We start from the raw sequence: 22103 nt of genomic DNA, 5'->3' as shown, positions 1-22103 counted from the left end.
TAGAAATTCAAAGGCAAATTAAAACCAATGAAAGCATTGACAATGACAATTTTGGTGAAGAAATATGTCTTAACTATTTTTTAAAGAGCTCCTTGTACCAAACACTGATTCTGGGGAAGTTCATTTTATGCTTTTTTTGTTGCAATACACGAGAATGCCTTTTGCTGTGTGTCAGATAAATGAGCCTTTTCCAACCAGGGCATTTTCAAAAAGATCTTAATAGAAAGACAGATCTTAATGTAAATACTGGGTAGCGCCAAACAAATCTAACTTTGATCATCTTGTTAGATCAAAAAATTAAAAATGCTGCTTGTTCAAAGCCCAGTGAATTCTGAGCAAGTATACTGATTTTATATTTTTATATTTTAAAAATGTTCCAAAACAAAGAATAATTGTTAATAATAATTAAGTATTAACAATTGTTAATTGTTATTATTGATCACAATAATAATTATGGATCAAGCAAAACATTAGTTTCATTTGTTTTACAGCCTGAACCTTTGTATATTTATTCCAGAATAATTGCCACTTTCATGAAACTCACATAAAGATGAAAAAGGAAGGAAGTAAAGGGTTTCCTAAAAACATAACAGGTGGTTACATCCTGAAACCAGAAAGTTTGCTTTATTCTCCAAATAAACTGGGAACTAGGAACGATTAAGTTTTGAATTGCAGCATATAGAATTCAATGTATGTTGGCAGGTATCCTAAATTAGGTGAAATGTTACATAAAATACTGTCCCCTCCCATCAGTACCAGCTGGCTATGAAACCTTACCAAGTGAGACGGTCATATTCATTCTCCAGCTTGTAAATGAAATTGACCAAGGAGTTCTTCAGGTCAGCCACTTGACTGATAAGAGTTTCCAGGGACAGCTCAAGCTGCTTTTCCTCTCTCTGGAAAGGACATACAATATGATTGAATATATTAACTTTCCAACAGAACGGCAAAGTGTCCATCAATTTACAATGCAAGTTCAACTTACAGTTCTGTCTTCTGCTGTCCTATTATCTACCTTAAATCCTTCTTTTAAATGATCATACAAAACCATTAAAAACTAAATCCCTCTGCTGTCAATTGCTCTCTTGATTTCGTCTTATATTGTCCATGTCCATTGTGCATTAATAGAATCTTGCAAATCTGAGTACAAATTTCCCATTGCCACATTTCACTGCATGATCAACTAGGACAGTCTTTTCTAAATTTCTTCCTCTTCCTCCTCAATTCAACCACTTGGAATCCCACCTCCCCTATTTTTTTGCCAAATTGTTTCCAAGGCAGCATCCCCTTGTCCTTCAAGGTCATCCTCATGTATTATAACATAGGACATCGAGCCAGTCACTCTTTCTTAGCTCTGGAAAATAGGCAAAAGCAAACTGTTTCCAAAATCTTGAGCAGAATGACCATTGGCTTACCTGAAGGGTCATTTTCTGTGCGCTCTGGGAGATTCCAAGCAAGGGTTAAATTCTGTCCTTCTGCCCAATGGACTGGATTGAAATTCTATACCACGCTCTTGGTCTCCCGATATCTTCAGTTTTTCAATGAAGGCATGATCCCGAAAGGTAAGTCAATGTCAAGTTAATGTCTATGTTCCATCCTTCTAAACAATGTCCACAGATGAAAAGAATAACTCTGATGGAAAGAAGATAACTTCCGGACGGTATTGGACTCTCCCGCAGCGCACGGAAAAGGACCCTTCAGTGTTCAAATGCCAATGGTCATTTTCCCGTGCGCTGCTTGGAGAGTCCAAGCAAGGGACATACCCAAGCAAAGAAATGTCCAAGGATGGGAATAACAAAGAGTAACAACCCAACCCTAAAGCTCTCAGAAACAATGGTCTGGAGCACTCTCCTGCCGAAGGCTGCATCTGCGGATGCAAATTTGTCCAGTTTGTAGCGTCTGACAAATAACAATGGGGATACCCAGGTCGCCACTTTGCAGATCTCCTCGACCGACGCCTGAGTGGCCCAGGCCGCTGTCATGGCCGCACTGCATGTGGAATGTGCCGTCACTCAAGAAGGAACGGACCTGCCCTGCTATTCGTAGGCTAGGGAGATGCAAGCCTTGATCCATCTCCCAATGGTGGACGAGGTGACCTTTCGACCCACGAGGTCGGTTGAAAAGCGACAAACAAGGCCTCCAACCGGCGAAAGGGAACTGTGTGTCTGATGTACCTCTTGACTGCCCTTCGAACATTGGGAGAGTGCCAACGACACTCCCTTGGGTGATTTGGGCATGGGAAAAATGGTACACAAATCCTGCGGGCTGAAGTAATGGCAACAAGGAAGGCAGTTTTAAGAGACAGGTGTCGTAAGGACGCATGATGTAAGGGAGGGCCAGTAAGCACCCTGAGCACAGTGGCAAGATCCCAGGAAGGATAACGATGGACAACCTGGGGACTCAGGTTGGAGGCGCCACATAGGAAGCATTGTACTTCTGGGTGCCTGCTGAGTGGCTGATGGTTGCCATAGGAGAGCACAGTGGACAAGGCTGCTACTTGGCGTTGTAAGGTGTTAGCCACTAGACCCCTATCAAGGCCCTCCTGTAGAAAATCTAGGATTTGAGGTGGGGGGAAGCGGCTGTTGGTTGAAGATGGCATGTCGTGCACCAGCTAGCAAAGGTGGTCCAGGTGGCATCATAGATCCGCAAGGTGGAGGCTCGTCTGGAGGCTTGGATGGTGTTGATCACCTTGTTAGAATAGTTGGCTCTCCTCAGGAGGTCCCTCTCAAGTGCCATACAGGTTGAGCCACTGGGGCTCCGGATGCATAACCACTCCCTGGCTGAGAGAGACCGACTCCTGAGGAATCCTCCAGGGATGTGCAATGGACAGGCACGTCAGATTGGCAAACCAAGTCTGTCGGGGCCAGTATGGAGCCACCACAAGAACCTCAAGAAATTTATTGGGCGTTGACCCCTTCCATCCAGGGACATTGGAATCTGGTGAAAAATCAGGGGAGCGGAGCATTCTCCGGAGTGGCGAATAAGTTGACGAGGGGATGACTGAACCTCTGACATAATTGGTGAAAGAGGCGCGGATGGAAGCACCACTCAAAGTTATCTAGTCTGGTGCAGCTCAGCCAGTCTGCCTGGACATTGTTCACTCCAGAGATGTAATCCACCCAGATGGATTGTAGGTGACGTTCTGCCCATCGACCAATCACCTTTGCCTCCGTCATGAGGGACTGGGACCTGGTACCCCTTTGGCAATTTATGTGCGCCTTTGTTTCCATATTGTCGGTGAGGACAAGGACATGGTGGTTTTGGTTGCAGTGCTGGAACTTGCAAAGCGCTACTCTGACCACCCTCAGCTCCAACTAATTGATGTTGTGTAAGAGATCGCGAGCTGACCACTGTCCTTGAGCCACTAGGGAGTGCAAGTGAGTTCCCCAGCCGAAGAGGATGGCATCGGTTGTGACGGTCAATCTGGGTGGTTCCTTGAAGTAAGTCCCTTTCAGGAGGGCTGGTGAAAGCCACCACCGGAAAGAACGAATGACTTTGGTGGGTAGACGTACCTTGACCGGTGAATTGCTGGTCTTCGCTCTCTGCATTGGCAGGAGAAACCATTGCAGATCTCTCGTATGGAGTCTCTCCCAAGGAAAATCGAGAGACACGAGACACGAGATCATCTTCCCCAGCAATTGTGACAGGATGACAATGCGAGTGCTGGGGGAGAGGCGAACCTTTTGGACCAGTTCTCAGAGACTTTCGACGCAGTCCGGTGACAGGAAGACTTGGCAAGATGAAGTGTCCATCACAGTCCCCAGGTGTCGAATCTTGGTGACTGGAGTCAGGTGGCTCTTTTCGAGGTTGATGGTAAAACCGTGATTCCACAACGTCTGAATGGTGATGTGTAGATCTCGTGTTGTTTGCACCGGCAATGACGACAGAATCAAGATGTCGTCTAGGTAACACTGTAGGCAGATCGGTCATGACCTTACGTGGGCAGCGACCACAGACAGGATCTTCGTAAACATCCTTGGGGCTGACGACAGGTCGAATGGAAAAGCCCTGTACTGAAAGTGGGTCCCAGCGTAGAAGAATCTAAGGTAGTGCATGATAGGGACATGGATGTATGCCCCCTTCAAGTCCATTGATGTTAGGAACTCCCCTTGACAAATGCAGCCCAAGATGGATTGGAGGGACTGCATTTTGAACTTTTTGTAGGCTACATAATGGTTCAGTTCCTTTAAATCTAGTATCGCTCTCCACCCCACCCCACCCCCAAGCTTTTGGGCACTAGAAAAAGAATGGAATAGAATCCCCTGCGTTCTTGCCCTGGGGGAACTGTTTCTATGGCCCTGATCTATTTAAGGTGATGGATCTCGGCTTCCATGAGACCCCTCTTGGTGGGGCATCTGGGATTCGGGCAATGAATGAAGTGGCGTGGACAGGGGGGGAGAGGAATTCCAGAGTGAGGCCTATCCGAGTTGTTTGGAGCACCCACGTGTCTGAGGTAATCTCCACCCACTGGGTGGCAAAGAGTTGGAGCTTTGCCCCTATGAGAGGATTGGGATGGTGGTCACTTGTTCCAACAGAAGGGCTTGTTTCCAAACCCGCCCCGAAAGAGACACTGGGAGTAGGGCTGCTGACGGGCCCTGTCCCAAAATGGCTGTCGAACCTGATTGCGATCTGTCCCTTGAGCATAGGAATGCTGAAAGGAGGAGTTGTTGTTCAGAGGATCAGCTGGGCGAGAAGCCTGCCTGCAGGAGAAGGAGGATGACCTGTGGTCCGGTTTCCTGGAAACCGTGGGCATCATCTTCCACTTATCTTTGTTCTCAACTAAAACTGAGTCAAGGGCCTCCCCAAATAACTTGCTTCCTTTAAAGGGAGCGGAAGCAATCTTCCACTTTGAACACATATCTGTGTTCCAGTGGCGTAGCCATAAAAGGCTACAAGAGGTGACATTAGAGGCCATGGCGTGCAAAGCAAACTTCAACGCATTAAGGGTGGCATCTGCAGAATATTCCACGTGGCTGCAATTTTGTTTATGTCATGCTGCAGTCTAGCGTCCCCTGCCGGGAGCCTAGTGAATAACTGGCAAAGCGAGGCAATCATGGCCCTATTGAAGAATGAGACAGAGGTGGCCGCTGTAATGGGCCAAACTGTGCCTTGATGGGTTTTGTGAAAAGCCCCTTCAGCTCTTTTGTCCTCCGCCTTAAGTCCCTCTAGAAGGTCCGGTGGGAGCACTGAAGAGGAAGTGAGAGCTTGAACTGGAGGATCAACGGAAGGGAGCTTAAGAAGATCTTCCATGGTAGGATCCACTGAGTAAAGGCATTTGTCATTACCGCCAGGGATGGTCAGGGTCCCAGGTTGGACCCCCTGGCATTGGACTACATCTTTAAAGAGTGTGGGAGAAGGGACAATTTCCTGAGCAGGGACCTTCTCATTTAACAGGCCTTTACTGTGATCCATGGGATCCGTGGCTGCCTGATCCGGAGGCACTACCACCTCCATGTGGGTGGACATTTTGGCCTTGAACAGGATGGTTTTGAACAGGGATGGTTGAAACAATCCCGCAAAGGCTGATTTATCTGGAATGGGGTTCTCATCATCCGATAAGTCATGACCCCCCACATCCTTATCGTCCCAAACTGATTCAGCACTGGCCACCGATGGGGGCGGAGATGAAGGCCTGTGGGGGCAGGCCAGGGCCCTGAGGGGGCTGCAGAGCTAGAGGGGCCTGAAGTGCTGCAGCGGACTGAGCAATGGGAGAAGCTGGCTGTGGAACCTGTGGTTGTGCCTCGTGCCTTTGGAGGCCCTCAGCTATCACCTTAGAGATTGCTGTAGCAGTCACCTCTCTCATTTCTGCTGAGAGGCCTGGGCCCAGGTCTTCTACTGGGTGGGTCCCTGCCACAGTAGGCCTGAGAGTGGGATCCCTGGCCAAAATAACAGGAGGAGGAGAACCCTCCCTATCAGAAAGTAGGTCGCACTCAAATAGCTCCGCACCCCCCCCCAGGGAGGGGAAAGGGGACCTGGACCCCCCGGAGAGAGAAATCTGTCTGAAAAAAACCCTACTCTCAGAGATAGCAGGAGGAGAGGGCCTCCCAACTGGATCCTGACCAATAGGGCTTCCTGGCTGATGGACTTGTGCCACTATCTGCCTTTGGGCCTTTGCGAATTCTTTTTCCAGGGCCTTCTGGCGCCTGGAAGCATCCTTTTCCTGCACCTTAGATGGCTTCTTGGAATAAGGCTTGCTGGTCTTGGTCTCCCCAATGGCTTCCCTAGCAGCCCTGCCCGCCTTCCTGAGATAGGGCCCCTTCAGATTGGAAGACTGGCCTGTCGGAAGGGGGTCCACGGAGATCTCATCCGCCATGGTGATAGTCGGCTTCTGCAGTCGTCAGGTAGAGATCTGGCAAGTAGAGTGACTATTGGCAATTCACTGGGAAGCAGGGCAAGCATGCGCCAATGGAACACAATATAACACTGCCGGGGGAAGAGGATTGTGAAGGAGTGCACCAGAGATTGAAAGGCTTGACGTGGAGGGTGACCTTGGCCAGAGAAACATCCGAAATAGCCCCAAATCCTCGCTGCTTCAAGAGAGCGCTCTGATCGCCGTCCTGTCTCTCTCCAACCGCCACTGAGAAAATGCGGCAATTGCGCAAATGGCAGGAAACTTTGCCGCTCGAAAATAGTCGTCATAAGGGGGCGGTGCAAGATGGCGGCGCTCAGGGAAGCATCACGTTGCCTCTGCTGTGGATGGAAAAGCCGGCTGTCACTCCGCTCTGGAAGCTCACCTCCACTGAAGACTTTGGCATCTCGCTGCACGGATTGCCTGACGGACAAACCCCAGCAATAGAGAGCCAGCTGGCTAGTAGCTCCCAGTGCCCGGATTACCCTAGGACACCTGGAGGGCCAAGCCTCTCTGTTGCGATGCAGAGAGGTAAAGGAACTTAATGCTGCTAGAAGGAAAAAAGGTCTAGGCAAGGAACAAATAAGGAATAAAATGGAACCAAATGCTTGTAAAAGATACAGGTAATAAAATGAAGAAAAGTCTCTGGAGAGACTAAAAAAACGTCCTAATGGGCAATGGACTGAATTGAAAACCTGGTGATACCAGGAGACCAGGAGGCGTGGTCAAGAATTTCAATCCAGTCCATTGAGCAGAAGGACAGAATTTAACCAAGCATCGCATGGGAAAACACTAAGGGACTACTCCAGCTATTTGCCAAGAGTGAACACTGACTGAAAGAGATATATAAACACAAAACACAGACCCCCCCTCCCAAATTGGTAAGGTACCTCTCGATACTTCAACTGTTATTCACGGTCAAATTATCACAATTACATTCAATTGCAAAAACAGCAGGAATTCGGAAACATGAAGCAACAAAATACTCAGCAATAAAATCCAGCTTCGTCAAAAGTTAAGTTATGAGTTTTTGCAGACACTACAGGCTGAGTAGCTGTCTTAGCAATTATCCACAGGCAGTAATTATTAAGGAACTTTAGTTTTATAAAGACCAGCAGTCTGTAAGCTATGTGTAGCAATGTTGAAATTACATTTAATTTTGTTTCTTTTTTTAATTCTAAATGTAAGCTCTCACACTTGAGGTGTATTGATGTTAGAACATTTTCACCTCCATTTGCAACTGTGCAATCTTTACTTTGTATTTTTCTATATTTGATAATATGTGAGATTGATTGATTAGATCTGCACCAATACTTTCTATAATTACAATTGTTCTTAAGTTTTGTTATTGTTATATCATACATTAAAAATAAATTTGTTTAGTTAAAAAAGAATTGGCAACATTTCTGTTAAAACCCAGAGAGTTAAAGGAAAAAATAAAAATCAGCTAGCGATTTATCTACTTTCAGCATCTTTTGAGATTTTCCAAATTACTATGCCTGAGGTTTATTCAACTGTTTATCTTAACTACACACATCAGAATTTGACATACTTTAATGTTCTTTCTTTAATTTAGCCAATACTATAAACAACCATATACTAATGATATTCAGGATACAGTACAAAACATCTGATATACATTTTCTGTTCCAGGTCAGGAGTGCAAGGTACAATAAATAAGATGGTTGGAATAGCAACTGACATATGGTTTGGTCCATGTGTAGGAAAGGGAAACACAGAGATTTGATTCAGTATATCAGTACATATATCATACATGATTCAAGTAGCCAGGAGCATTTGGTTTATGTTAATTCCCAGAAATCATGATACATAAACTACAATAGGTTTATGTAGAGAAAATATTAAGCTGTAACTAAGCAAACTGTACACAATATACAGTATGAACTCAGCCAGTATTTGTGTTTTGGAATATGTCCTCTAATGCACAAGGAATGTATTTCAAGAATATTTTTAATCAATGTCACAGTATTTTAAAGAGAAGTGCTGTCTGTCATGTAATCTTCCTAGCAAGCTGTGATGAACCTGCTGGAAAAGAGTTTTCATTTTTTCAGATTTAAGAAAGGTGGGATAAAACAAATCTAACACCCCACACTGAAGACGTATGGCAAGATCATTGAATTGTGAAAATTTAGTTAGAATAGGAAAAAGATAGTCTAGAGTGGGACTATGTTCTGGAATGAGATTTAGGAAGACCTGATATTGCCAGCCTGAGAAATTGCCAACTAAGATGAATTAATGCCCTTGTGTAACTCTTATTCTAAGAAAAGAAGGCAGAGGATGGGGGAGGTCAAAACTGTTAGGTAGCAACTGTTATCCATGTACAAGCTCAGAAGATTTTCCAAGCAGGTCAATAATTTACTTAGTACACTGAAACAGGAATAGCTGTTTAGATATTATTTCTATGGTGGAACAACTTCCCCAGAGGAAAACTAGATTTAAAAATATTAATATGCTGCTAAATTATATCCCCAAATCTGGTATTGGTCCACTTACTTGGACATATCAAACTATTGGGAGATGGATATTGAGTAGAAAAACCCACAGGATTTCTTGAGGAAGAAACTTAGAACTTCCATCTTTTCATTTTGTAAGCAACAATAATTTGCTGCATGGTGAACAATACTATATCAAACACCAACTACAATGCTTCAAATATGACCCAACCTATTGGAGCGGTAAGCCTTCAACTGCAAAAAAAGAAACAAAAGAAAAGGAAAAGAAGAGAAAAAGAAAGAAAAAGGATATTTGAAGACTATCCCCGAGTGAAGAGGTCAAATCTAAATTAAATGAAGAATTTCCCAATAAGAGAGAGTGGATACCCTTCTACCAAGCAGTAAATAATTGTAATAGTAAATGGATATTCATTAAGGGCCAGGAGGAAAACTGAAGTCAAGATTTCCATTATAAACGCCAAATTCCTTAATGATCAACACTGGCTTAGGCATCACAAGTGCAACTGCTGTTTGCCTAAGCCCATGATGGCAAACCTAGGGCACACATGCCACAGGTAGCACACAGAGCCATTTCTGAGGCACATGAGGCATTGCCCTGTCAGCTCCAGCATGCATGGTGGGTTGGCCAGCTGATTTTTGGCCTTCTTTTTTGGCCATTTTTTTACCCTCCAGAGGCTTTCCTGAAGCCTCCAGAGTGAGAAAAATGGTCCAGCAAGCAATCCGGAAGTCCGTTCCCGAGCTTCCAGTTTGTGTGCTGAACCATTTTTCACCCTCCCCAGGCTTCTAGAAAGCCTCTGGGATTGGGCGGCCTATAAATTTATTAAACAGTTAAACTTTGGATCCTGGGGAGGGCGAAAAACGGGCCTACTAGGCCCACCAGAAGTCAGAAAACGGTCCGTTTCCAGCCTCCAAAGTGCGGGGAGGCCATTTTCACCCTCTCCAGGCTTGAAGAAAGCCATGTGCAATGCATGGGGCAGCCGGGGTGTGTGTGTGTGTCACACACACATGCACAGGGGGCACAGTGCAGGGAACATTAAATTATGGGGGTGAGCATGTGTGTGCGCGTGATAGAGCACGAACGCATGTTTTTGGCACCCGAGGTGAAAAAGGTTCGCCATCACTGGCCTAAGCCAGTGCACGTAAGAGCTACATTTTAAATGGAAAGTGGGAGCCTGCTGCACTACATAGAGAAGATCTAGCAGAACACACGTGGAAGACCAATCAGGAAAGAAAAAGGATTAACAAGGATCTGCGATTCCTGACTTCAAGCAATTCTTCAAAGTCTTCCATAGAAGCCAGGGACATAGCTGTACCAGACACAATGACTCTAAAGCAGCAGAATCAAGTTCAGGACCAGGCTCTGAGCAAATTAACAAGATGGAAAGGCAAGTACTAAACTTGCCCACCTAAGTTGCTGTCTTAAGAAGCAGACACCTTAGAAGGAAGAAAATCTGCATAGATGCCAGAAACTGTCCTCAGTTGCAACAGAGTAGTTCAAGACAAAGCAAGAAGAGGAGCAGAGTCTGTATATGATCTGGGAGAAGGTGGAATGCAATCCCACTCCCTTAAGCAATTTCAGATTTTGAATTTCATCACAAACAATAGACTGTTGTATCAGGAGTATTTTTCAGAAGGAGAGAGAGAGAGAGAGAGACAGTGAGACAGCTAGTTTTGCTCAGGTTTTGCAGACTATTTTAAGTTTGCAAATAACCATCCACATGGCCATATTAGAAACAAGGAAAAGTTCAGACATATTTTTTTACAGGTCTGGAATTGGTGGGAATGTGACCAAATGTGCACAATTCTGAGGTGAAGAATAACAAGTTGAAGGCAGATATTTAAAACATGCCATTATTAAAAAGTTCATACCATTCACATTTTTAATAAACATATTGAACATGGAAAAAGGAATTCTATGAAACTCAAGGCAACTATTTAGAGTTTATTGGAAAAAAAATCAGACTGAAAAAATGAAAAATAAAGTTAATCACTTACTGAATAATTATATAACTCACCAAAATCATATAATACAATTATGATACTGATATTTTACAGTATCTGTAAATGAAACTCAATTATTTTTATAGACCTGATATTATTTAACATTTTGTGAGCAAATGAAAAATCAGAGTTGATGGACTCAACTTTTAAAAAACATTTAATTATGAATCACCAAACGATAGGTTTAGAAGGGATCTTAAGAGGTCTTCTAGTCAAATCTCCTGCCCATAAAACAATTCTTGTATAGATAGTCCTCAACTTATGACCACAATAGGGATTGGATAATTTGTTGTTAGGAGTGCCCTTGTTGAGGGAGGCATCATGTGATCACACTCAATTTTTTCCCCATTTTTTTAAAAATAAAAACAAACAAAATCATCCTCCATTACAAAATTGTAGATTGGTTACACAGAGTTTTCATGCATCCCTTCCACCGTCATCACCTCTGATTCATATCAAATTATCTATTTTACATCACATATATTTATATATATTGCTATCATCATACCTCATATGACTATAGTTGTTTTAACGTCTCTTTATAACACACATTCCAAAATTTAAAACAAAACCACAGGGTGGCATTCCCTTATCTATTTTCAATATCATCCAATCACCGAGCCGAGGTGGCGCAGTGGTTAGGGTGCAGTACTGCAGGCCACTTCAGCTGACTGTTATCTGCAGTTCGGCGGTTCTAATCTCACCGGCTCAAGGTTGACTCAGCCTTCCATCCTTCCGAGGTGGGTAAAATGAGGACCTGGATTGTTGGGGGCAATATGCTGACTCTGTAAACCGCTTAGAGAGGGCTGAAAGCCCTATGAAGCGGTATATAAGTCTAACTGCTATTGCTATTATACCTTTATAACACGTTCAAAATAAAAAATTAATTATCTTTAATAACAAAGTTTTTAAACCTCTTTTCTTAATCATTGACTACAATTTTTAACCAATTTTCCCTTTTATCCCATCAATACAAATTATTACATTATTATCATTATCAGTCATTTATTTAACGATAGTTTGACTAAGTTTAACTTACTTTTTCCCCTTTTTTCATCATTTAAATTTTTTACCAAATTTCCTCTTATCAAACCAATACATATGTATACATTGTTATCATTATCAATTTTTTACCTAATTTTATCATTATCACTACATTTTTAACATAATGCTCTAATTGTAACTAAATTTAACTAGTATTTTATTATTAGTTTTCATATCTCAACCTGTGTCTTTCCAGTAAGAGTGTAGTCCTATTTCTTTTGTCATTTGTGGAATTGATCTTCTGGTTATTTCCTTAATCAAATTTGTTAGGATTTCTCTTCGCAACTTGTTGCTTATTACATATCTTGTAAAATCTCGAAAACCTCATCTTCCTTAGTCAGTTTATAATTATAATTTATCATCTAAGCAAAACTGAAGTACAATCTATTTTTCCTTTTAAAAAAAATCTCAGTTTTAAGATTTGTATTACTGTTTTCATCCAGTCACCATCCAAAAATGGCAAGAAACTCTGGTGCCATTTTTTTTAAGCAATCATGGGCAGATAATTGCTCATACCTGCCTTAATATTATTGGCCAAGTTTCTTATTGGCTATGCTAACCAAGAGGTGCTCTGGTCATTGTTACCCCTGCTGCAAAATGTATGCATGCACATATCCACACATACAAAGGCATACATATTTGCACGACACAGACATTCTGCCTTTAAATGCTTACGTGGTTTCAATGGCTAAACTTCTGCTCGCTGAACCAACTATTCAAAACCAGTAATTCCGCAAGGAGAGAGGATGGGAATGGGGATATTTCAAAAAGTAAACACATATCCTAAAAGAAAATCCACCCACGACCAGCATTGAGTGGAGCTTTTATAAGCTTTAGAATAAATGAGCTGGAAGAGACCTTGGAGATCTTCTGGTCCAGCCCGCTGCTCAAGCAGGAGACTCTATACCAGAGGTCTTCAAACTTGGCAACTTTAAGACTTGTGGACTTCAACTCCCAGCTATGCTGGCTGGAGAATTGTGGGAGTTGAAGTCCACAAGTCTTAAAGTTGCCACGTTTGAGGACTCCTGACCTATACTATAGTAGTATATAACATATAGTATACTATACCTATATCAAAGAAAGCTCCCATGACTTTAACAACATCCGTATTTCCAAGGCTAGAAACGTAAGATTGCAATGCGAGCTCCCTCCTGCTGGTAATCCAAACGTCCTAACCAAAATGCACATCACCAAAAGGGAGCGACTGCACTTCCGCTTATCACCCCGCCCCCCAGTTACTTTTACCCATCAGCGTCTCCATACAAAAGAAAAGGATGGCACAAAATATGTGACCATTTTTTAAACCAGTGGTAAAGAGCTTTCTTGCAAGCGCAACTAGAATTCGATTGGTGGGTTCCCCCCACTAACAATACCATGCATGCTTTCCCCGCCGACCGACCATTTAAAAAAAACCTTTTCACAAGACAAGCCGATGCCGCCTATGTTGGGGGGTGTGTGATTGAAGCGGCGCGCACCCTTCTCCTGTCAGGAAGGCGATGATTTGAGGGGAGGGTGGTGACGTTGCTTAAAGGGAAACCTGCAGCTATTTCCAGGTTTGTTTGGGTAATTTCGTCCTTCTGCCCACACTGATGGGCTTTAAACAGTCCATCTTCTGCTTGGCAAGTTTCTCCTTTCCATCTGAGAATTAGCTAAGGGGAAGTTACCAACCTAGGGGCAATGCTCTCTGCAGCCAACACAATACACAACTTTTTTCCTCGCCCTCTTAGCGCCCCCCCCCTGCTGCCCCCCTTGGCTCTTAGACCCCCCCCTAAGTCAGTGGTTCCCAAACTTGGCAACTTTAAGACTTGTGGACTTCAGCTCCCAGAATTCTCCAGCTAGCTCTTCTGGCTGGAGAACTCTGGGAGTTGAAGTCCACAAGTCTTAAAGTTGCCAAGTTTGGGAACCACTGTCCTAAGTCATCCCACCGCCTCCAAGGGATGATACCACCCACTTTGGGAACCACTGTTTTAAATTTTCTTTATGTTTCAGGCTTAGAAGAAATAAAGTTCTCAAATGAAACCAAATAAAACGAAAGAATCGAAAAAATCCATCCTAACCAATATCGTAGAAGTAAAGGAAAAAATTTAATCCATAGATAAAAAAGAAATAGAAGAAGAAAATCCAAAACTTTCATTTTAAAAAGTAAAAAATATTCACAAATTTCCATCGATAGAAAAAATAAAATTATAAAAAGATAACACACTGTCCAATAATGCTTAATTCTGCCACTTATTTCCTTTTCTTTACCAATTTAATTTAACTTCAATATTTTTTGGGCAGTCTTTTATAAAAATAAAATTTCCTCACCAGATGGACACCCTTTCTCTTTCCGTCTTTCCTTCCATTGCGGAGCTGTCCCAACTTCAGCAGCTTGAGGCTCTGTTTTTTGTCACCGGCTAGAAGAGATTGTCTTGGATCAATCAGGGACTTTGTGATGTCCCTGAGATCAGCAAGGCGTAGTCTTCCATGTCACCATCTCTTTGGGATGGTTTAGGTCCAGATGGACCGTCCAGTGGCAAAAGTATCGACTGTGATCTCGGAGCCCCGATATCGCACGTTGTATCGTCGCGATGTCAGCGCCTTTTTCTACACCCAATTTTTCAATCATTTTTGCCATGGTGGTTAAATGAATCATCCATAGTTGTTACGTGACAGATCATATGATCATAATTTGTGATCTCTTGCTTGCTTCCCCAGTAACTTTGCTTGTTGGAAAACAGCTGGGAAGTTTTCAAATGGCAATCAGGTGATAGTTGACTGCAACTATCATAAGGAGCTGGAGGCCAAGCACCCAAACTGCAATCCCATGACCATGGGGACACTGCAACAATATTAAATGTGAAGATAAGTCATAAGTCACTATTTTTCAGCACTGTCATAACTTCAAATTGTCATTAAACAAATATTAAGCAAGGACTACCTGTTCCATTCCAAATAGCTGTCCAATTTTTTTTCAAACCAACAGTGATATTACCCATAACTTTAGAAACAAGTTGTACCACTGTTTTACAACTGTCAAAGTTAGGAAATTCCTCTTAATTTCAAATCTGGTTCTCCTGTAAAGCTTTCAGCCACTAGTTGTCTTGCCTTTGGATGCTATAATGAATAAATCTTTGATCTGATGACCACTAGGAGATTCTGCTTCAGAAATCACCAGAACTGAGATACTCCACAAGAGATTAGGATGTAGGGGTCATTGAAGATTGCTGCTCACTTACTTTTTTACTTGCAGCATAACAGCATCCCTGCCCGTGCCAGTGGACTGCATTCGGGTTGGCAGTAAAGTTTCCCAGGCTTATGGTTCTGCAGGATTTCAACCAATCTGCCTAGAGTCTTGAGGTAACACAAGGGTTCACTGTCATGACAGCAGGTGCTAGTTCAACTTATTTACAGCCTGAATCACATTGGGGTGTGTGTGTGTCACACGCTGAATCTAGTTTTTGCCTTGGGGCACTAGCATTGTGATCTTGATTTGGAGGATGCTAACATCCATCCCTTGCTATGGATAGATCGCTCCCTTTTGACCCCAGAGTTCCCTGCAACTGCCTCTAACTACAGGGAAGCAGGGTCTAAGATCAGCCCATCCAGATGCCTGTTGGCCCCAAAGGAGTTTCAGAGGAAGTTTGGAGATTTTCCTGAAGCTTCTAACACAGGGGTCCCCAAACTTGACAACTTTAAGACATGTGGACTTCAACTCCCAGAATTCTCCAGCCAGTATAGCTAGGCAGCATAACTATGCTGGCTGGAGAATTCTGGGAGTTGAAGTCCACAAGTCTTAAAGTTGCCAAGTTTGAAGACCTCTGTTCTTACATGTAGTTCAAGTGGATGTTGTCACTGCAAATAGGGGTCACTGGACTTACTTACATCTGTAGGTACTCTCCATGGTTTATTGTGCAGGTTCAAGAGATGCAGTACCACAAGAGAGGCTTAGAGCACCACTGGAGAAAAACAAAGAGTGAAATCAAGAAGCACAGGTAACAGTTTCATTAGAATTTACTCTGTGCACTTACTTCTCTACCATTATGCATCTACAGATAGATGTCAATTATCTTTTTTCAAATGATCATGTCCCTCCTAGACAGAGAGGAGATGGGGGAGTTCTTACAAGGTCACTGTAAGGAATATTCACAACATATGCTAGACAAAGTAACTCAATTTCAAAGTTGGACTCTACTGGGCAGATCCTTTGGAAGTGGAGGAAAAATGTCTGAGCTTCGTTATCTGGAGTTCAAGCAATTGGTCTGGAGGACGTGGACAGGGTTCTTGTGACTGTAAGTCCAACTAGATGTATTCTAGACTCATGCCACTTGGTTGGTCAGGGCTTCCAGGAAGAAGGCATCAATTGGCCCTAAGCAGTTGTTAGTACCTCTTTGCTGGAAGGAGTTTCTGACTGACTGGAAAGAGGTGGGTGATGCCCTCTTCTCAAAAGATTATCCTTGGGCCCAATACAGTGGTGGGCCGGTGCTTGCCAGGATCACTAAGTAGGATTCCAGTACGGTGCTCCAGAGGGCCCACCCACCCGCCCTCCTTACCGGGATTTGAAGTTTTCGGGGCTTCCGCGCATGGAGCATACGGTGCCTGCACGACGCTCCGCCGAGCAGCTGGAGCGTTGCGGGAGGTAAGTACGTATGTGCACGCTGCATGCGTATGCACGCATTCATGTGGTGGATGGCTGGCCCCGTTGCACTGTACCGGTTGCACAGGATCCGGAACCCACCACTGGCCCAATAGTTTTAGACAACTTTCAACCAGTTTCCAACTTTGTCTTTTAGGAAAGGTTGTTGAGAGGGTGGTTGGCATAAAGTAGGTTATCGGGACCCTTTTCAATTTGATTCAGCCAGAATACAGTACTGAGATGTAATTGGTACTGGCCTCTGATCTCAGGAAAGGGGAGGTACAACGATCCCGGTCTTCTTCATCTCTCAGGGTCTTTCAATATAATCAAACATGATGTCCTTTGGAGCCAGTTTAGGAAGCTTGGATGTGGGACGCACTGTTTAGCAGCAATTCTCATTTCTCTGTGGCCAATTTCAATAACTGCAATGCAATGTCCCTTAGGGCTTAGATCTATATCATCTCCTCTTTAATATGAACTGCTGGCTAAGGTCATTTACTGGTACAAGGCAAGGTATACATCTCCATCTTCTGGCTGTGCAGGGAATGCTGCCAGAGTCTGGAGTGGAAAATTGAATTGAAAACTGAATTCTGTCATGGCAGTGTGACTTTTGGTCTCCTAGGGTCTGGTAAGATGCCATTTTTGACTCTGGACATAGCTGGTGTACATTTTTGGGGTTCTCCTAGACTCACAGCTACTAAATAAGCAGGTGATAATCCTAACAAGAGGCCTTCCCACAAATCTTTTCTTGTGCTTATGCTTAATCAATAATCTATAGGGATACCCAGATTCTTCTCATAAGTACTATTATTAAACCAGATAACACTTATCTTGTACTTGTACATCTGGTTTTTCCTACCTCAGTTACAGAACCTTATATTTATCATCACTGAAAACATGTTGTTGAATAGGGCCAATATTCAGGTCTATCAAGATCCTTTGGAACGTTAAGGCTGTCATCTGTCAGCAGTACCCCACAGGTTTGTGTCATCCACAAATTTTAGGAGCATCTCCTCTATCCCTCCATTTAAGTCATTTATGAGAACATTGAAGAATATTGGATCCAGGAGATAAACCTGACGTACCTCCCTCCATAGAGATATAAACCATTATGGATCACATGTTGGTTATAGTTATTCCAGTTTATCAAAACGGAGGCTATGGTCTACTTTATATAATGCTGTATTGAAGTCTACTTCATCCACAGCATTATCCTGGTCTACTAATCACATTGTCAAAAAAAGTAATAATATTTCTTTGGCACAATCTGTTTTTAACAAATCCATGCTGACTTCTGGTCATCACTTTATTTCCAAAGACTTGTAAACCCAGTGCTTGATTATCTTTTAAAGATTTCCCCAGAACAATATTACTGGCACTGGAAATAATGCAGCATTCAAATCCCAAAACTTTCTGGAAAAACCAAGCTTTTTACAAATTACCGAAAAACCAGAAGTAGGAGATATCCTTTTTCCAAAAAGGGAACCCTCTATGGAAAATACCCACCGGGGGGGACGGACTTCTTGAACCTTGAGCTTTGAATTTTCATTTTGAAATATATCATGTTAGTGTAGCTCCCACAGCAAAAATGCCATTGGCACTAATAAACATACTAAAGTTTTCAATAGTATTCAACGACAGCTCTTTGTAAAAAGAATTATAGCAAATGATACTGTAAGATGACAAAGCTGTGAATGAATTAAGAGGTTAAGACATTCATAAAAAGATAGAGATTTTAATTTTCCAGAGTGAGTTTGCAGGATGGTCCAGAGATGGTATTATCACAGCCAATTGGCCTCGAGACTGGGTTGAAGGTGAAGCCACGCCTCTGGGCTCCTCTCCTCTGACTCCAGTTTCAATCCAGTCTAGCCAAAGAGAGCTTGTAAATTCTTGACTCCTGATCTGATTCAACTTTTCTGGACCATCCTTGACTCAACTTGCTTCCTTCTCACAAGGAGACCCTTCCTTCACTTCCCAATAAGTGCCTGCTATTAGCTGCGGTTTTCCCAGCTACTCAAGGGTTAAATCTCAGGGCTTGGAGGTTCCAGTGGCTGGATCACTGTCCCAGTGGCCATTTTGGCCGGCAACCACGTGGAGCCCTGAGAGGGCAGATCGGCGCAGGTGGGGGCTAAGGGGCTCTGTTTTCCAGCCCGACAGCCCAGAAGCCTAAAAGGAGAGCGTGCCTCATTGCAGCAGCAGCAGGAAGCCCCAGGAGTGGCAGAGGCGGCTGGGAAGCAGCGCGGCAGCAGCAGACTCCCTGAGAAGCCGCAGCAACCCCGAAACGCGCTCCGGTGGTGTTTTAAAATTCGGGGGGCGCGACGCAAGAAGTGAGAAACTTGCCATTCTAGCTGCGGAGGTGGGGGTGAGGAGTGAATCGCAGGAAGCACGAGGAGTGGTCGTAAGTAGTTGAGTGATGGCAGGTAGATCCCCTTCCCCCCCATGTCTCCTGGGGAGGGAACTTCCACCAGGCAGCGTCCCACTGTCTCTTCCAGGAGGCTTAAAGCCTCGGCTGACACTTGCCCTTCCTGTGCCAGTCAAAGAGACGAAGCTAGGAGGCACAGGGCCTTGGTGAGAACTTTATCCAGGGCAGAGAGGTTGAGGGCTCTGCAGGGCAGGATCAGTCCCTCCCCCTCCAGGTCCAGGTCACCCTTAGGGGGGCCCTCCAGGCAGGATTCTCCCCCTAGGTCACCAGATTCCTTGAAGGAGTGCAGTGGGGGAGGGTTGCTCATTCCCCTCCCCTTTCCATGGAGGATTTTGACCAGATAGATAACCAGCCTGGGTTTCTTTCCCTAGAGACTCAGCTGGGAGGTAGAGATCCATCCAGGCCAACCCTGGCACCTACCCCCAGCCATAGTCAGGTGCCTGGGCATCCAGCTGGGACTCCTTGGATATGGAGGACCTGCCTGTGGGTCTTCAGAAGCTCATTGAAAGAGCCATTGCATCTGGTGTGGCTGCAAGCATGCAATGCCAAGGGCCTCGCTCTGCCTCTCAGGGCGAGGTCACGGTCCCCAGCTCTTCATCAGCCAAGCCACGAGACCCTTCCCAGCCAGTCCACCCCCTGGATCCCTGTCCTTGGCAAGTGAGGGGGTCTGTCCTGGGGGACAAGGCACAGCGTGAGCCAGGTCTCTCTGAGGACGAGGAGGAGCTGGAGCCTGAACCTCTAGCCTTCACAGAATTGTTTCCTCCTAACTTGTTCCTGTCTCTCCTACGCAAAGCGCGTGCCACTGCTCAGCTGGGGGGGGAGGAGCCAAGGCAGGTGAGCCAGCAAGGAAGCTCCAGGGCACGGTCTATTCCAAGCCCAAAGAAGTTAAGGAGAAGATTCCTGCTCCCGATCTTTTCCTGGAAGTAGTTAAGAGACAGTGGGAGACACCCGGGGCTTTCCCCACCCCACGCAGCAAAGACGGTTCTATAACATCAAACCAGATTTCTCCCAAGCATTGCAGATGCCCTCTGTGGATCCACCGGTGGTGGCCTTGGCTGCCCCAGCATCGCTGGTACCCAAGGATGTGACAGACAACCGGACTGGCAAAGCCGGGAGACGGTAGACAACGGAGAGTGGAGTCTGTCCAAGGAGCTCTTCCAGGGGATCTGCCAGAGGTTTGGAGACCAGTGGTGGACCTGTTCGCCACTCCGTCCAACGCTTAACTGCTGCAGTTCTTCTCTCGGTTCCCAGCTCGGCGAATGGCGGGGATCAACGCCCTTTGCTCCAAGTGGCTGGTCGAGCTGCTGTACGCTTCCCACCCTACCTCTCCTTCCCGGGGTCATCCAGAAGGTAGTCAGAGAGCAGGCGAAGTAATCATAGTGGCCCCCTACTGGCCCAGAAGGGCTTGGTTCACGGACCTGAGTCTGTCGGCAGGGAGACCGTGGAAGATTCCCCGGGGAGAGGTGAGATTGCTACAGGGGAAGTTGGTCCATCCAGATCCACAGTGGCTCCAACTGGCCGTATGGAGATTGAGCGGGAGCGCCTAAGAGGCGCCCTCCTGTCCCAAAAGATGATCAGAACCATCGAGCCTACCGCAGACAGTCAACCAACAGAATTTACGATTCAACTTGGGAGACATTTGTCTCCTGGTGCCGGGCCACCCATGTGACCCCCTCCAGGGCCATGGTCCCTCAAGTTCTGGATTTCCTCCAGGAGGGTCTGGACAAGGGCCTGTCCCTAGCCATGGTTAGGAGACAGTTCGGGGCACTGGCCACAGTGCCACCTGGGGAGGAGGCCACTCCGCTACCTCATTTGCCCTTAGTTAAGAGGTTCCTCAAGGGGGCGGCCCACCTTCATCTACCACCAGTCCACAGGTTTCCTACGTGGCACCTTCCCACGGTGCTACGGGCCCTTATGGCCGAGCCTTTTGAACCACTCCGGACGGTTAGCCGGAAGCTCCTCACTTGTAAGATTGTGTTCCTGTGGCTATCACCTCGGCTAGGCGAGTCTCGGAGCTGGAGGCTCTCTCCTCCAGGGAGGATCTATGCACGTTTCACAATAACAGGGTAGTGCTATGCCTGGACCCGGCTTTCCTGCCAAAGGTAAACACTGTCTTCCACCAGGCGCAGGAGGTGATTCTTCCGGACTTCTGCCCAGACCCGACCAGGGAGCGGGAGCACAGTTGGCACTGTTTAGACGTAAGAAGGGCCTTACGGATTTACCTAAGGTGGACGGCGGAGTTTCATATGTCTGAGGCTCTGTTTGTGTCATTCCAACCCTCGTCGCTAGGGAAGAGGGTCTCCCCGTCCACCATTAGCAGGTGGATCTGTCTGGACATTGCCCTCGCCTACGAGGTGCAGAACTTGCCGGTTCCAGCTGGCATCACGGCCCACTCCACTAGGAGTGCGGCCACCTCGGCGGCCTGGGCCTCTCAGGCCCCTATAGAAGACATCTGCAGGGCAGCGATGTGGGCATCCCCATCGCCCTTCATCCGGCACTACAGGCTGGATGCCTTTGCATCTTCCGACATGGCGTTCGGCTGCAGGGTCTTGCAACAGGTCCTGTCGGATCAGTGAGGGCCCACCCTTGGGATGAAACCTGGGTATGTCCCATCTCTGGACCATCCTGCAAACCCACTCTGGAAAATGACAGTTAGTCTTACCTGAACTGTTATTTTAAGAGATGTTTGCAGGATGGGCCAGTTCCCACCCTAGGTTAGATAGACAGTATGGATGGAAGACATACTTATACTTTCTATATATAACTGCTTTTCTATAGGGTCAAAGTTTAATTTATTATTTAAGACCAGGCACTCTTGCATGTTTTATCATTCTATGTATTTCTATGTACATTCTACTATGCAGTAATGTTTAATTATTTTTCTTGTACTTTATTTATTGGCTTCTCTTTTTTCTTCCTTGTATTATCATTTGTTCTTGTACCTAGTTATTTTCCTTTTTTTATTTTATTACACATTAAAAAGCAATAGGGATAGCTCCATTGCAACCAAGATAATTGTGGACCCTAGGCCTGTGATGGTGAATCTATGGCACACATGCCAGAGGTGGCATGCCAGCTTTTCTAGTTTCCGGTGCACACATGTGCACCGGCCAGCTGGTCTTCATGCGCACTGGAGCGCTGGAAACCCGAAGACAAGCTGGCCAGTACGCATTCATGCGCTTTGGGTTTTGGGTGCTT

General features: G+C 45.2%; 1 protein-coding gene across 1 annotated transcript in view; it reads right to left on the bottom strand.

The window, feature by feature from the left end:
* MED8 (mediator complex subunit 8) overlaps positions 1-22103 on the bottom strand; it is a 34432-nt gene that overhangs the window by 9900 nt on the left and 2429 nt on the right. The window contains exon 2 of the mRNA XM_087719831.1: positions 778-896. Coding sequence (XP_087575957.1) covers positions 778-896 — 119 coding nt within the window. The remainder of the gene's footprint in view (positions 1-777; positions 897-22103) is intronic.

Source organism: Thamnophis sirtalis, unplaced genomic scaffold, assembly GCF_051295495.1.
Source record: "Thamnophis sirtalis isolate CommonGarterSnake01/CBP01778 unplaced genomic scaffold, rThaSir2_p1.2 scaffold_7, whole genome shotgun sequence".
In the NCBI taxonomy this organism is placed as follows: domain Eukaryota; kingdom Metazoa; phylum Chordata; class Lepidosauria; order Squamata; family Natricidae; genus Thamnophis; species Thamnophis sirtalis.
The sequence above is the reverse complement of the archived record's forward strand: the minus strand, read 5'-3'. Positions and strand labels throughout refer to the sequence as shown.